The sequence below is a fragment of the Phalacrocorax carbo genome, chromosome 6, assembly GCF_963921805.1.
Source record: "Phalacrocorax carbo chromosome 6, bPhaCar2.1, whole genome shotgun sequence".
Taxonomy (NCBI): domain Eukaryota; kingdom Metazoa; phylum Chordata; class Aves; order Suliformes; family Phalacrocoracidae; genus Phalacrocorax; species Phalacrocorax carbo.
In genome coordinates this window covers 43,600,554-43,615,225 of record NC_087518.1, presented here as the reverse complement: position 1 = coordinate 43,615,225, position 14,672 = coordinate 43,600,554, and the positions used below count along the sequence as shown (strand labels likewise).

At 42.4% G+C, this 14,672-nt stretch overlaps 1 protein-coding gene across 4 annotated transcripts in view; it reads left to right on the top strand.

The window, feature by feature from the left end:
* The first annotated feature begins 4,154 nt into the window (after window positions 1-4,154).
* The window catches only part of HOOK1 (hook microtubule tethering protein 1), a 31,241-nt gene continuing 20,723 nt past the window's right edge, over window positions 4,155-14,672 (top strand). Inside the window, exons 1-5 of one of the 4 annotated variants that reach the window (XM_064454953.1) lie at window positions 4,155-4,366; window positions 10,204-10,275; window positions 11,947-12,019; window positions 12,346-12,396; window positions 13,874-14,006. In XM_064454953.1, the coding sequence (XP_064311023.1) occupies window positions 10,256-10,275; window positions 11,947-12,019; window positions 12,346-12,396; window positions 13,874-14,006 (277 nt within the window). In that variant the 5' untranslated portion in view covers window positions 4,155-4,366; window positions 10,204-10,255. Of the gene's footprint in view, window positions 4,367-4,741; window positions 5,204-10,203; window positions 10,290-11,946; window positions 12,020-12,345; window positions 12,397-13,873; window positions 14,007-14,672 lie in introns of those variants that run through there. The other 3 variants (XM_064454952.1, XM_064454951.1, XM_064454954.1) reach the window with 3 other exon arrangements.

Genomic DNA, 14,672 nt, shown 5'->3' with positions numbered 1-14,672 from the left:
CGCGTTTGGGGAACAGACAGATAGCCAATGCCTTTTTCATGAAAATATAGTAATTTCCAATACACAAAGAGCTTGATTCAAAAGGAAGTGGGAGTGTATATGCCAGTAAGAGATTATGACAGGACAGGAAGAGTTGTGTGGCCCAGGGAACACAGCAGGTATCAAATCAGCTTGTATTGTGTAATTATTAACCGCACACATTTTGGCAATTGGTTAGTTTCTAGTTTCTGTGTCTGAAAAGCTCAAATATGCCTCAGCGCCACAGAACATCCTGACGCTTATTTGATGCTTCTAAAGGTTTTGAAAGATGCTCGGGTGCAGGTTGCCATAAACTGTATCAGTCAAGCTACTAAATATGACTGAAAATCTGAGGATCATTTTTCATCTCGTGTATTCTAGTGGCGAGAAATGTGCAAGTTACATAACTAACCACCAAGTGTCACTGTTTGGTATTTTTCTGTTCTGACGTCTTTGTCCCAAGTGCTTAGAAAATCCCTTTTAGCTGCAGTCCTGTAAATAAGGATTTTCCAATAAGAGCATTTTTAAATTACAAGAGACATGCATATCTGCCACACAAGGCACAGAAAAACTCAAGTGTCTGCGTATGCAGCTTTCTTGAGCAAGCCACCAAGTAATGTCTGAACTCAATATTGCCCATATTACTGGATATAACAATGTAAGTTCCACTGAAAATAAAAAAAACCCTTCGGAATCGGACTTTAAGCTAGCAGTTTAAACTACTGTAGCAAATGCCATTCTTCCTTTTTGTTAAGAAATGTAGACAACCCTTTCTGCCAGATTGTCAGATGCTTTGTCAAGAAGGCAAAGGATGCACTATCAAAACGAGTGAACACATTTTAACTAAGTTCCCATTGTGAGAAGTAATTTATCCTGACTTTAAAATGTAGTAACAGCAGACATTAGACATTGGGAGATTGAAGCAGTCCTGGTGTGAAGTGCCAAGCTAGCCTTCCCTGTTTCTAGAATGTTAATACAGGTCATAATCTTTGATTGGCACGAAACCAGAATTTGCTGACAGACATTCATGTCAGCTGCAGCTCATGAAGAAATTTCCAACTAGGCTTAAAAAAATAATAAAACCAAACTACCTTACTCTACATAACTTAAATAGCTTCCCTTTGTTACTACTTCTGCCCGCAGCTGACCTCTAAGCACAGCTTGCCAGTGCCACGGTGTGCCCTGTGTAGCTGCAACTGGAAAGAAGTGAAATAGCTGCACAGATTCCCACATATATTTTTATTGTAGTTCTCTGAAGAATTTGGTGTGCCATAAGTTTAACGCTCCTTAGGAAGATCCTTGCTGTGTGTTAATACTGGTTTATCTGGATGAGCACTCAGTCATCCAGAGTCAGCCATTTGACACGTACGCAAGAGCCAGGCGTGCACGGGTGAGGCAATCTCTTCTGACATAATCCCAGATGACCAAACCTGTGTAGCTTGCCTTTTACTTCAAATCAGTGCCTCTCCCACAGATCTCAGCCGAGCTCCCTGCACTACTGACAGTCTGTAACACTTTCCCAGCATAGGCATCTCTTATGAATAATAATTCCTAGATTCTTTTGAATGAGGAACAACCTGAAACTGGGGTACTAGGCTTTGGCCGGGTCTGATGACACTCCACCCTTCCCTCCTGGCTGCACTGTATAGCCCTCTAGTGGAAAACTGCTCTCTGCCATAGTTTTTGCATGTATGGAAGATGACCCAACAGAAACAGAGTATGTTGTCCGGGCCCTGAGTGCATGAATAGAGCTTAATGGCCTCACCTGCTGCCTCCATCCACACCCTCTGCCCACGGACCGCTCTATTTAAGCTCAGCCCTAGGCCTTCGGCAGAGCCACAGTCATGCCTGGGCCTGGCCATGGACTCCGCTGATCTGGACTGTGACGTGTGGACTGAATTCCCAGCTTGACCTCAGAACCGCCCAGTGATCATGGGACTGTGCCTGACTCTGGTTAACCTCGCTGGGCCTGACCCTGACCAGCGGTTGGCCTTCCAGGCTTTACCTTGTACTTGCCTCATCACCACGAACTTGCCTGACCGTTTGAACTCAGGGTTGAACATCTCTGCACCTCCCCTGCTCGGATACTGTGGGACGGGGCCCTGGCTGGTGAAGCCCCCGCCCCGCTGGCTGCGCTCTTGCTCTTGGCTCCATGTTCCCTGGAAAGCAGCTAGCTTTTACCGCTCCCTGGCTTAGATAGTGTAACCCCAGGAAAAAAGGAGTTGCCTGTAGAAATTGTATAAAGAAAGCAAGTGCGTGAGAGGTCAAACCTGCAGAGAAAGTGCATGAAATCAAGCAACTGGAATACTGAATTATATGTCTCTATGAAATTGGTTGTAGGAAACTGGGTAAAGGCTGATAGGAAGTGACAGAGGCTAGAGTATGATAGTTCCTGAGAGGGGAAGGACATAAAATACTAGAAAGGAGAAAGAGTAAGCAAATGAAGAGGGGTAAAAGAAAAATTAACAAAAGCTAGTAGAAATTATAAAAGAGTAAAAATATTAGAAAACTAAAATAAGCATGCTCATCAGTACAAATTCTAGCACCTAACTGTAGGATTTTACTGTAAAAACCTTTTATTCCTTATTCTATTTTTAATAAGGATTTCTCATAATCTTCCATGGCAACCAAATCTCTTTAAGAGCCTTTGGTGAAGGAAACAGTCAAAGGGTTTCCAGAAATCCAAGTCCACTCTCAAGCCGTTATCAATTCTGGACAGCACCATGGGGGGAAAATAGTCACGTAAACACTGCCCATGTCATCCACCACAATTTTAATCTTTGTGAGTCGAAGTAGAATCAGTAACAGAAAATTAAAGCACGCATCTTAAGGTAGAATAGCCAAAAAAGAGGACTATATGGTGCCTGTAACAGCTATTATTCAAGTTATTCAGTCCACTTTTAGGCTGACGTAAACACTGATGTGTTTAATGCCATCCTGCACATCCCAGTAACAACAGGCAACGTAAGACTCTTCATAAAAAAGAATCAGCTAACAAAAATTAATGGTTCAAATCAATTAGTAAAAGAGGCTGCTGGAGAAAAGAGTTGCTGAAGTTCTCGTGCTGAAACAGCAGAGGGACAGAGTAATCGCCTCTTCTTAGTGTAAGGTACTTAGACTTTTTGCTGAAGTGTCTGAGGCAGGATATCAGAGAAGACAAAATCCTGCTCCAGGCACGCCCAGGATCTGATCAGTCTCCTCTTGGAACAAATACAGCAGAGGAAAGCAAGTGAAAGAATTCTGGTGTGGTTTTTTCTCTGAAACAAAAAGATCAAACAAGAAAAGCACTCCTGCAGTTCGGATACCGCGTAGTGAACCACGCAAGACGGAAAGAACGTGCACGTGCGCGGTGCCAGCCTGTGCGCGCGCCGTCCTGCGCCGGCCGCGGCGCCGCCGCGCCCCTCCCGCGGCCCGGCCTCCTCCGCCCCCCGCGACACGCCGGAGCCGCACCGGCAACGGCCGCCGGGGCCGCGGAGAGGAAGAAATGACGGTATAAATGATACAGATTAGGAGGTAGAACTGCCGTAGCCCTCCTCAGTCCCCGCGGCGCTGCGGGAGGGGCACACGCCGCCCCTCCTCCCGCGGAAGGGCTGAAGCAGCTGCTCAGCGGCCTCGTGCTCAGGCGCTTTCCGGCCTTCGCCTCCGCAGAAGGAATTGGTATTTTTGCCTCATTTAACAATGGTAGTTTTTGAGCAGCTCCGTATCCTGCTCTGAAAGCACCACCGGTGGCTGGTGCAGGCACACTGACCCGCCGACACCCGGGGCACAGCGACGCCGGCACAGCACCTCCTCGCGCCGCGGCCCCCCCGCCCGCCCCGGCAATGACGGTGATGCTGACGACCGGGAGGCGGCGGGAGCGCGGGGCGGGAGAGCAGGGGCTGCGCCCGCCGGCTCCCCGACCCCCGCTTCCCCCACGGCGGGGACCCGCCCCGGGGCCCGCCGCGCCGGAGCCCGCGCGGAGTGGCGCGGCCCGCAGGGGAGGGAGGTGGTGGGCGGCACCTCCCCGCCCGTCGCCAGCGATTGGCGCGAGCAGCCACACCTTCTCCCTTGTGATTGGTCACGCCCGCTACCACTCCCGGCGTTTGAAGGCATGGGCGGGCGCTGACGTGTTCGTCCCGACAGCACACCCCCACCCCCCCACCCCCCCGCGCGGAGGTGGGCACCGCTGGGAGCGGCGCGGGCGGGGGTGTTCCGTCACCTCACGTCAGCTGCGCGTCGTTCCGGGCGTCAGCGCGCTCGGTGCAGCGGGTGCTTACGCAGCCGCGCGGAGCGGGGGCGGCGGGCGGCGGCGGCTGCCATGGAGGCGAAGCCGGCGGACCCCCTGCTCTGCGACAGCCTCATCCTCTGGGTGAGTGGCGCGGGGCCCTCCTGCCCGCGCGCCCCGCCCCGCCGCCTCACCCCGGCCCGCCGGTGGCGCCTCCCCCTTGTGTCCGGGGGCTCCTCCAGGGGCGGCGGGGGCGGCCTCCCCGGCGGAGGGGGGCTGTTCCCGCCAGCCCCCGGGGCGCGCACCTACTGGACCGGGGCCGTGGGGACGGGGGCGGCGGGCGGGGGGAAGGTGGCGGCCGCCGGCGGCGCGCTGGGCCTGTCAGCTGTGCGGCGGCGGGCGGGGGCCGAGGGCGGGCGTGCGGGCCCCCTCCCTCCGTCCCTCCCTCCCTCCCGGCCCCGGGGCGGGCAGGCTGCTCCTCGGGGCTCCTATGAAGGGTGGGAGAGCCGCCCGAGCGGCGAGTGAGCAAAACCGGAGGCGGCTGGGTTGGAGCCATGGCTGCAGTAATGGGGCCTGCGTGAGAAACGAGTGCTCTTACGACGAGTAAAACGTTCTTGCAAACACCCTTGAAGTGTAGATGTGGTCGTTTAGGTTTCCCCTAGGCCCAGGTAGTGGTTCTCCAGCAGTGGCTTCAGTGTGGAAACTGCTCAGTAATTAATAATAATAACAAACATATGCAATTAATTTGAGCTGACAGGAGCAGAAACCTCAGAACGTTTCATACCAGCTTTCAGCTGGTTGAAGTATTCACTACCGTCAGCCAGAGTGCACCTAAATGTGTGGTGTTGCCTGCCCAAGAAGTGCATGCTTGTTCAGTTCATCAGTCAAACTTGCTTTTTTTTTTTTTTTAATCCCTTGTCCTTTCCAGGTTTCTTCTGCATCCTTGTCTGTAATTCTGCTCTTGCAGGTGCAATATTATTGGTGAGAGTGAGCTCTACTAGATAGATATTTTGCATGAAATCTTGTCAGGGAAGGCTGCAATTACCTGGTGTGAAGGGCTTCCCTAGAAACAGCAGGTGTTTTGCCTATGGGAAGTGTAAATCAGGGAAAGAAGGGAGTGTTTTAGAAGCATTGTGAAGGTCCAGGAACAAAACTGGCAAAAGTGATAGCAACAGTTACCAGAGCAGGTGTTCCTTTTGCTTTCTACATGACAGTACAGAAGTTTTAATGAGTTAAATATTGCAATAAATCACGGAAAACCAATTTCCTCCTTTCTTATCCTCCCTCCATTTTACTTTTAGTGACCTTGTATGCTTCCAGTGTTTTGTTGGTCTTTAGAACTTCAGTTGTCTTATGCTTTCCTCTCTGGAGTTGGATATCTTTTGTCATTTAATCTGTGCATCCTTTTCTTTCTCTTTTTTTGGGGGCTCTTTAATTTTGTATTTTCCTCACAGGAGTCAGGTTAGAATAACTCCATCATAATTAATTTGTAAAATAAAACAATGTGTCTCAAAATCCTGTCAGCAGTGCTGAACTCTTATATAATTTTTACAATTCCTGCTTAAAATATTCTAAGCCTAATTCTTATTTTTAGTATCATCACAGTGCATAGTTGTAATTACATCGTGAATCTTAAAGGGAATGCTAATGGAACTTTAACTGGCTGTGAACTGAAAGAGCTTTGTGTAGTGTTGTTGATGTAAATGAACATCCAACTCTGTGTTCAAGTTTTGTATACAACACTCAGCAGATGCATTGCCAGCTGCATGTTTTTAGATTTAACACCCTGTTTTTCAGACCTTGTTTACACTTGGTAGAAACTGATTGTTAACGCTAGACATCCTTTCAACTTGAACTTCAGACTGAATAATAGAAAAAAAATTACCTTCTGAAGTTGAGCATGTTTGGGTTGAAGTGCTGTGTATCCAAAGAGGAAAGGGTTCTGTAACTCTGTGGTTCTAAATGTTTCTCAATTTATTTAGTCATTTATATAGCATAGAGATGCTTGTGCTTTTCTTGTGTTCTGCTGCCAGATCTTGTATTTTTTTATTATAGCAAATTCCATATCAGAAAACATGCTTTGTTGAGAAAAGAAAGAGACAACGCAAATAAAAATGTTATCTATTGGTTCTGTAAAACAGGTGTCATTGAATTCAAAGTTTTGAGGATGTTACAGGAAAACCATAATGGAATTAAATTAAATTATTATAGGGGAAATATACATGAGTTTCCAAGGAAAATTGACCTAAGTAATATCTGTTAAGGTTGAACTCAAGTCTGTTGCAGAAACAACTTTCTAAGTCAGAAAGACAAACTCTGGTTAGTATATGTGAAGTGAACCTTAATATTTTCCACCCCTGGATAGCAGTGTTTCTTGACTGTCTTTTAGTGCTGTACTGCTCTGAGGCTGCGTCTGTTTTTGTCTCCAAGCTAGAGACTAGATGTGTGGTATCATCTTAAACAGAAAGCTTTTTCCACAATAGATGTACTCCTCCTGTTTAGCACTGGCAGCATTGGTAATGTTAACTTTGGCAGTGCCTGAGTTATTCTATTAATATTCTGGGATTTAGAATGGGAATGTTTATAGTTACGTTACAATCTCTTTGACTAACTCTATAAAACTTCTGTCCCTGGTATGTGTAATCTGGGTTTAAAATGGAGAACCTCAACTCTACATTGTCTGGATGAAATTGAGGGCATACCTTCCCAAGAGTTGAGTGGCTTGATTTCTACTGGATACTGTGAAGAGTCTTGTTTAATATTCAGCTGTTTGGAGGTAGAGCCTTCAGCAGATCCAGAGAAAAGTCATTAAGTAAGTGTTATGTGATATAGAAATAAATTTCTATATGTATAGTGTGAGCATAGTAGTGGTATGTCCAAGAGAAAAATATTTGCTCCTCCCGTAGCAGCAAGTGGCAGGATGCATTTAAGCTATTCATGAAGTAGTCTTCATCATGAGTAGCAGCATGTACTTGAAGCTACACGTAGTAAGACCAATCAAATTTGTAAAAAGATTAGGAATACTACATGGTGCTGAAGTCTATGGCTGCTTCTACCAACCTCTTCCCCATGCCCATTACCTTTACTGGCTTTGTAAGTACAGTAAAAATCTGTTTTGAGGGAATGATTGGGCTGGCACGGTGTTTAGAGAACCTGAAATTAATACTGCTCTCCTATAATTTCTAGGTGCTTATGTAACTTTAAAATACATGGAGAAACTAAGACTCTCCGTCCTGCTTTTTGCTTAATTAAAATTAGCTGTTTCTATTCTGGGCGATACATAGACCAAGCAGCGTTGTACGTCACAAGGTTTTCTAAGGCTTTATTCACCTGCTCGGAGAGGCTTGGGTGAAATGGTAGGCCTGTACTTCCCAGTTTCTTTGGTTTACGAGGGGGTATATCCAAATGGCAGCATCATGATAACGTACCGTAAAACTCTGCTTTCTGGCATGCCGAGTCTTGACTTGTCAGCGTGTGTGCCTGTTCTTGCGTTGGCATTAAGGCTGTTATACTATTAGGAGCAAGCACTGTCAATCACAGCTGCTTCAGTTTCTGTTCTTCTATTTAGCCTTTATGTAACCTACCACGGATTACTGACTTCTCATTTGCTGTAATACAGGATTTAAGAAATACTTTTTTAATTGGAAAGCAAATGAAAAAACTTGCTCTACATATTTTTCTCTTCTTGGCTCGATTAGACTCTCTGTGAAGCAAGTGATTAAATATTCAGAGTATATGGTCACTCTTTATAAACACAGAATAGATAAACAACTGCCTCAAATTCTCACAGCTGGAAACTACTTGTCCACCACTCTTTTCCACGTAGCTCCATTTCCCAAATGCACTTGGCAAGGTCGTTCACCAGTGACCTCTGAGGAAGGTTTGTTTCACAGGATGTTTCTGAAAGCCCTCTCACAGATGGACAGGTAGTTCAGGACATTGTAAATGTAATAGGTTTAAGAAGTCAATTTTTGCAGTGGACAGGGATTATAAGAATCTATTTGTGTTTCCATTCTATTCTACATATACATCTTTTAGTAGTTTTAACAGAAAACTTTCCCCGTTATATTTTATTCATCATCATAAAGAAGGCTGAACTTAAAAGAATTGCCGATGAACTCTTTTATTTTCCTGAGTAACCATGTGATGAACTGACACGCATGTGGAAACAGCTCTCTCACCTGGAGGAGTTAGCTCCAAGCTGATTGGGTTTTTGGGAAGTATTGTAATTATAATAATTCTGTTAAAATGTTAGGTATAAGCCTGGGATGGTTTAAGAAAATATACAATATCCCAAATGGAGAGATATTTTTAACTTTGAGGTAATCCCATCCTACGGATCTTAAATGCAGGAAAAACAAAACGAAGAGAAAAAAATTACTGTCCTCATGGGAAGTATGGAAGAGCTTCCAAATGAGAATTGGCTGAGTAGATGAGGACTGTTGATCATGGGAAAGACAGAGTGGGAGGAGATGGGTATGGTAAAGGTCAATACAGATGAGCTCCTAGAGAAGGCAACTGGGGAAGAGTCTGCACAAGTTCATGGAAGAAAACTTCATTGAGGACTGTTAAATAGAAATGTACTGTCCGTGCTCCAGGGTTCTCCAAGACACAAACTCCTGGAGCCTGATGGAGTATTTTGCAGAATTTGCAGTCACTTGTTACAGTCTGTGGAGTGATCTGAGGACCAGGGTGCCTCTGTGTATAAAGCCTTAGAACATGAAGCAGTCAGAATTGCAGGCAGCAGAAGAGCTGCCCATGGATGTGTAATAAGCTAGTATTATACATCAGGTTGATGATGGGGCTCTTACGTATAGAGCTGTCTGTTGGGCATTTACTGCAGTGTTTGGTAAGGACGTAGACATGTTGAAGGTTGAGTTGCTTTTGGAGAAGGTAACTGCAAAGCTATTAAATTTTATTCTTTAAGATGGGAGTTGCATCTTGTTTGTATAGCCCTGATACAAGCACTAGTTAGAATGCAAAGATTGCTCATAACAATTCATATAGACTAGATCAGACAACTTAATATAAAATGCTTCTGTCTGTAATCTGGTTTTGTAATAGAGGAGAAGAGTGAAATCTGGGCCTTTGTTGCTTAATCTTTAGACAGAAATACGTAGACAGGGTAAATTACATCCAGCCCTGTGTTTAAACACTACATAGTGTGATGCTTGGAAAATAACAGGAAAATATGTATATATTAAATACCAGGAATAATATATGAATAAAATACAATTACCAGAAAAAGATGTATAACTTCAGGTTATAGTAAAGCTTCTTGGGTTTATAGCAGCATTTTGAAGTTGCATATTTAAATAGAAACATCTTTAGAGTAATTTTAGAATTCCTGAACTGCAAGGAAATACATTGCCAGCTCACAGGACTTGAAATGGTTCAGTCTTTTTCAGCTATCTTCATATCCTTAAAGTGTGTGGTAGCTCTCAGACAGCTGTTTTTTCCACTGTTTTTGCATAACTTTCTCCCTTGTATTCTTAACTGCCGCATAATTTCAGGGGTCTCTATTGATGTCCTGACTTCTATTACTAAATGCTTGTAGTAGAAGACTGCAATTATTTATTTTTTTTTAAACTTCAACTTTTGCCTGTTCTTCTGATGCCATTTTCTGTTTAGGAAGTTATGTGTCCAGAACTAAGCACTCCAACATAATTTGAGATATGGATAAATATAACTTTAGTTTCTCAAGTTAGTATTCCATAATCTGATTTCCAGTCGAAGGACTAGCATGAAAAAGTAAAGCGTGGTAATACTAACTTATGAAGTTACTAGTCATAATCAATAGTCACAAGTATTGAGATAATTGGCTTGGCTTAAAATCTATGTAGTTCAAAAAGGATTTCAGCTGCCTCCAGTAGAAAGACATCTTGCTAAATGCTTCTGCCTTAAAGAGGAAAAGGAAAGTGGTAACTAATTTCCTCTACCTGTCTATTGAGTGAGAAATTGAGTGTTTTTTCCTCTTCTAGTTGCAGACGTTCCATACTGCCGCACCTTGCAGAGATGTTCAGGACTTGACTAATGGGGTTGCCATGGCACAGGTACTTCACCAAATGTAAGTTGATACTTAAGTCTGAAGAAGAGGTATTTAATTTCTTGAGGCTGTTGTTTGACAAGCACAGTTGCTTTCTCCCACCCAGAGGTTTTTTGTATAGTTAAAGTAGACAGAAACTTAGACAGTTTATAGCAGAAGATAAAATAAACCTTCATTGTTGTTTGGGATGATATAATAGTTTAATAATGTGATAGAATAGAGAAGGCGATGAGATATTCTAATATTTCATTATTAAATTCATACTTAAGGAAAATTGGGCAAGAATGATATCTTTTTCACTTTTCCCATCAACGCTATTTCCATGCGTATTCATGCTTCAGGCAGTACGTTCCTCTTTTTAATGAAGAACTAAAAGTTCAAAAGGCACATCTTTGTGTTCTCTTCCTCATGGGATTACTCAATTAATTTAGATTTAAGTTCTAGGATTTAAATGATAACTTACTATTTGTGTGGGGAAAAAAGAATCATGAAACTTCTTATTATTAAAAATAATAGTAAGCTAATCAAAAGCAAAATCATTCCTGTTTTATCGGTGTGATGACAAATGGTACTGGGTTGAGTGACACACTAGTCTTGAACTTTAAAGTTACTTCAGAGGGTTGTAACATGAGTCTTTTATTTGAAAGAGTATCATGCTACAAGTCATCATTGCAATTTCGTTGTTGGCTCAGATAATAAAGAAGTCTAAGTTACCATCTCCTGCTCAAACTATATTTTTGATTATTAATAAATTACTTACAATGAACACTACCACCCCCAAAAAACCCAGAACAACCCCCCTCCTTCACCTCCCAAATAAAGCTGCCATTCAGAAAACCCCGTCTTCTTCAAAAGGTTTTAAATGTGCTGTGTAATGACAGAGCTTTCCCTTTTCCTGGGATGTGGCAAAAATTGATTTAGCATTGCTTAGTGAAGATTCACTGAGGGTCACTTCCCATGTGTTTGTCATACTAGGCTGCCACAGGCTTTGGGGAAACTTTTTTACCACCAAGTTGGTTGATATGCAAGTAGGGATAATAATTGTCTTTTATTAGGTGCTTTGAGACCAGTGAGTAAACAGTATGATGTAAAACTTAAGATGTTGTTAGATATGCTGTGATTATAAGCTTGGCGGCTCAGGTGTGGAAACGACTTCCTCAGCAGCTCATCCTTGTTTATGCTGGCAAAGCATGAATTATGCTGCCCGGGGAACCAAAGACATAAAAAAACCCATGATATGCCAGTAGTTTAAAATGTTGTGGGTTTCCTTTCTTTTTTTCTTCTTGGTAAATGCCTTTGAATTGTAGCGAATGTTGGAAAATCTGGATGTACAAGAGTAGGTACCAAACTTAACATCAGCACTAGTCAAAAGAAGATGTTTCTTTACATCATTATGATCACTTTGTCAGGTATAAAAATTCAGCATGACAAAGGCCTTCACGTCCTTGTGTTCCTAACTGTAGCTAATTCAAGCATGTACAGAAATTCTTCTGGCCTTGAAGGCGGTGTCTTAATTCAACCATCAGGATGGAAATTTCCTATGACATAGGTATAACTTGCAATCTCTAGGAATTCGTGCCTCATTAGACACTGAGTCAAACATCTGATGATTTAATGCTGGCAATATGGTATCTTATTTGTGTGCTTATTGATGTTTAATAATTTAATTTTGTTTCAGAGATGTTGCTTGGTTTGATGCATCTTGGCTAAATCGCATTAAAGATGATGTTGGTGACAACTGGAGAATAAAGGTATTCAAAACTGAAGTTAGTGAAAGTTTGTGGGTGTGGATATCATGTCTGTCCTGAGAGTATCTAGCAGTCCTAAAGCAACAGAACTAAGTGCAGACTTTTTAGGTTATTTTAAATTAAATTGAACTGTCTGTTGGTAGTTTAAGTGCCTTCCAGCATTGTGTTGCATGGGGATTTTCTGTTGCAATATTTCTCTTCCCCTGTTGTTACAGGGTCCTCTTGTAGAGCTGCTATGTAAACATCTTATTATAAATATTATTTAATTTCAGCAAAATTAAGAATTTTAATAAAAGCCTGTAACCTTATATTTCATGTACAACGATCAGTCCAGTAATCTGAAGAAGATACTGCAAGGAATTATGGACTACTATCATGAGGTATGGAAAAAGCAGCAATTTTTTTTCTGTTCTAATCATTAAACGTGATTATTGCCTTCCTTCACCTAGGTTTTCATTCCTTGGCAAAATAACTTATTTTAAGGATTACTTTGGCAGAAAGTGTATGATAATTATCTGGTTAAGTGGGAGGTCTGAGTGCATATAAAATTAATTTGAGCAGGTGTATTTTAGATAAGGCTTGTGGAGTATAATCTGGAAACCATGTCTGTCATTTCCCAGGTGAATGTCATAAGGACTGAGCTGCAGCATCCTGTTGACATTTGTATGTGCATGCATATTTGCTCTTTATCTAGTGAAGTTTTAATCCTTCGCTACTCAACAGAACAGATTAGGCAACCCTAGTCTGGGTTTTGTGATACTTACTTGGAAGCTGGGAGTTAAGTTACTATGTCCTCCTGGACATAGTAAGGATTATAGTCTTTTCTCTCTTGTGCAGGATGAGTACAGTAGCCATAAAAGGATGTTGTATTTTGAGTAAAAAAACCCAATGCTGATGTTTGTATGGAGCTTAGTTATGGTTATATAATGGGTATGGTATAGAAAAACTTGCCAGATCATATTATGGCTTCCTGTTTTTGTCTGGGCTTAGTTGTGATATTGAGTGCCAAGCCCTTTCATATTGCCAGGACTGAGGTTCTCTGGCAAGCCCAGCAGTAGGCTGCTTGTAGTAGGCCCATCTTTAGGCTTACGAGGAACTTTTTGAAGGATTATGGAGCAACTGGATTTGGAAGCATTTTAAATTAATTTTTTAAATTATGTTGGTAGAATAAATTAATTTTCTCATGTTTGAGGTCTATCCCAAGAACACTTAACTTATTACTGTTGCTTTTTCTTGTGTAAGTAGTCAGTTAACTAAACCCCCAGATAACAGACTTCAAAAAATTGCTGTTTTGTCAGAACAGTTTTATAGAACTCTTACTAAGGGCATAACTTCACTGCACTAAGTAACTGCAAGGTGTTTTGCATGTATTTTTAATGCTGTCTACTTCAGATTAAATTTAGGCCTATTCAGAGAAAAATCTGAGGTGCCTGGTGTGGCAAAGGTCATTGGCTAGCAGTGGATTGAGTACCCCTTCCCCCAAACACACATCCACACTGAAGGCTGGAGACAGACATTTGGAACAGCCTTTGGCCCAATAGAGGCAGAGTGTGTCGTCTGGGTTTCATGTATGAAACCCTCTAACAAATGAGTTAAGACCATCTGCTTTATCTAGACCTCTTCAGATTTCCTAATCTGATACTGCTTTTTATGTACTCTTTCATAATCCAGTATCTTTAGTGTGTATCTCCACATTTAATGTTTAAAATCTTTCCCTTCCATAAATGTTATAGTAACAAACTTATTAGTAGACTGTTTCCTCTGGATGGCTTCATGAGTGCAGATTTCTTACATGACAGCAGATTTTCATGTTGTACAAAAGTGGGAGTCCACTTTCTTAATATTTTTTTTTTTCAGTTCTTGGGTCAGCAGATTTCAGAAGAACTTATTCCAGACTTAAACCAGATATCTGAGAAATCGGATCCTACTGAACTGGGCAGGCTTCTGCAGCTTATTTTAGGTTGTGCAGTCAACTGTGAAAGGAAACAAGGTATGCGCTACCTTACTCTGTTCAACAAAACAGCAGACTGCCTCAGGTGATTGTAAAGGTGGAAGAGATGTAGAAACTTCTCTTTCTTATGTATCAAAAAGTCTCTGTTGTTAATGTGTTGCATGCCTATTCTGAAACTGGAGTTCACTTAAAAGCAGAAAATCTATGGGAAACATCTGTGAATAAAACTCAAACTTTGCTCAGGGTAGGTTTAAAAACATAGGCTGAAGTGTGTGTGGATTATTCATACTTGTTAAAATATGTACCAAGACCTAAAACTTGCTATTCAAATGCAAATCAAGCAAATTAAATTTAAAACTTTCATTAGAAATTGCCTTTGTTTATCTGCAGAAGCTCAAGACTTTTCTCTCCCCTTACCAGAGCTAATGCTCAGTTCTTTGATGGATAAGGAATCGCCAGCATGATTCTGTTAGTAGAATAGGAGTGATTCCTAGGTAGTCTGAAATACCTGCATCAAAGAATAGAACAGGATAAAACAATTTAGGTTGGAAAAGACCTTTAAGATCATCAAGTCCAACTATAAACCTAACACTGCCAAGTCCACCACTAAACCATGTCCCTAGGCACCACATCTACATGTCTTTTAAATACCTCTAGGATTGATGGTGACTCAGCCAATTCCCGGGAAAGCCTGTTCTGGTGCTT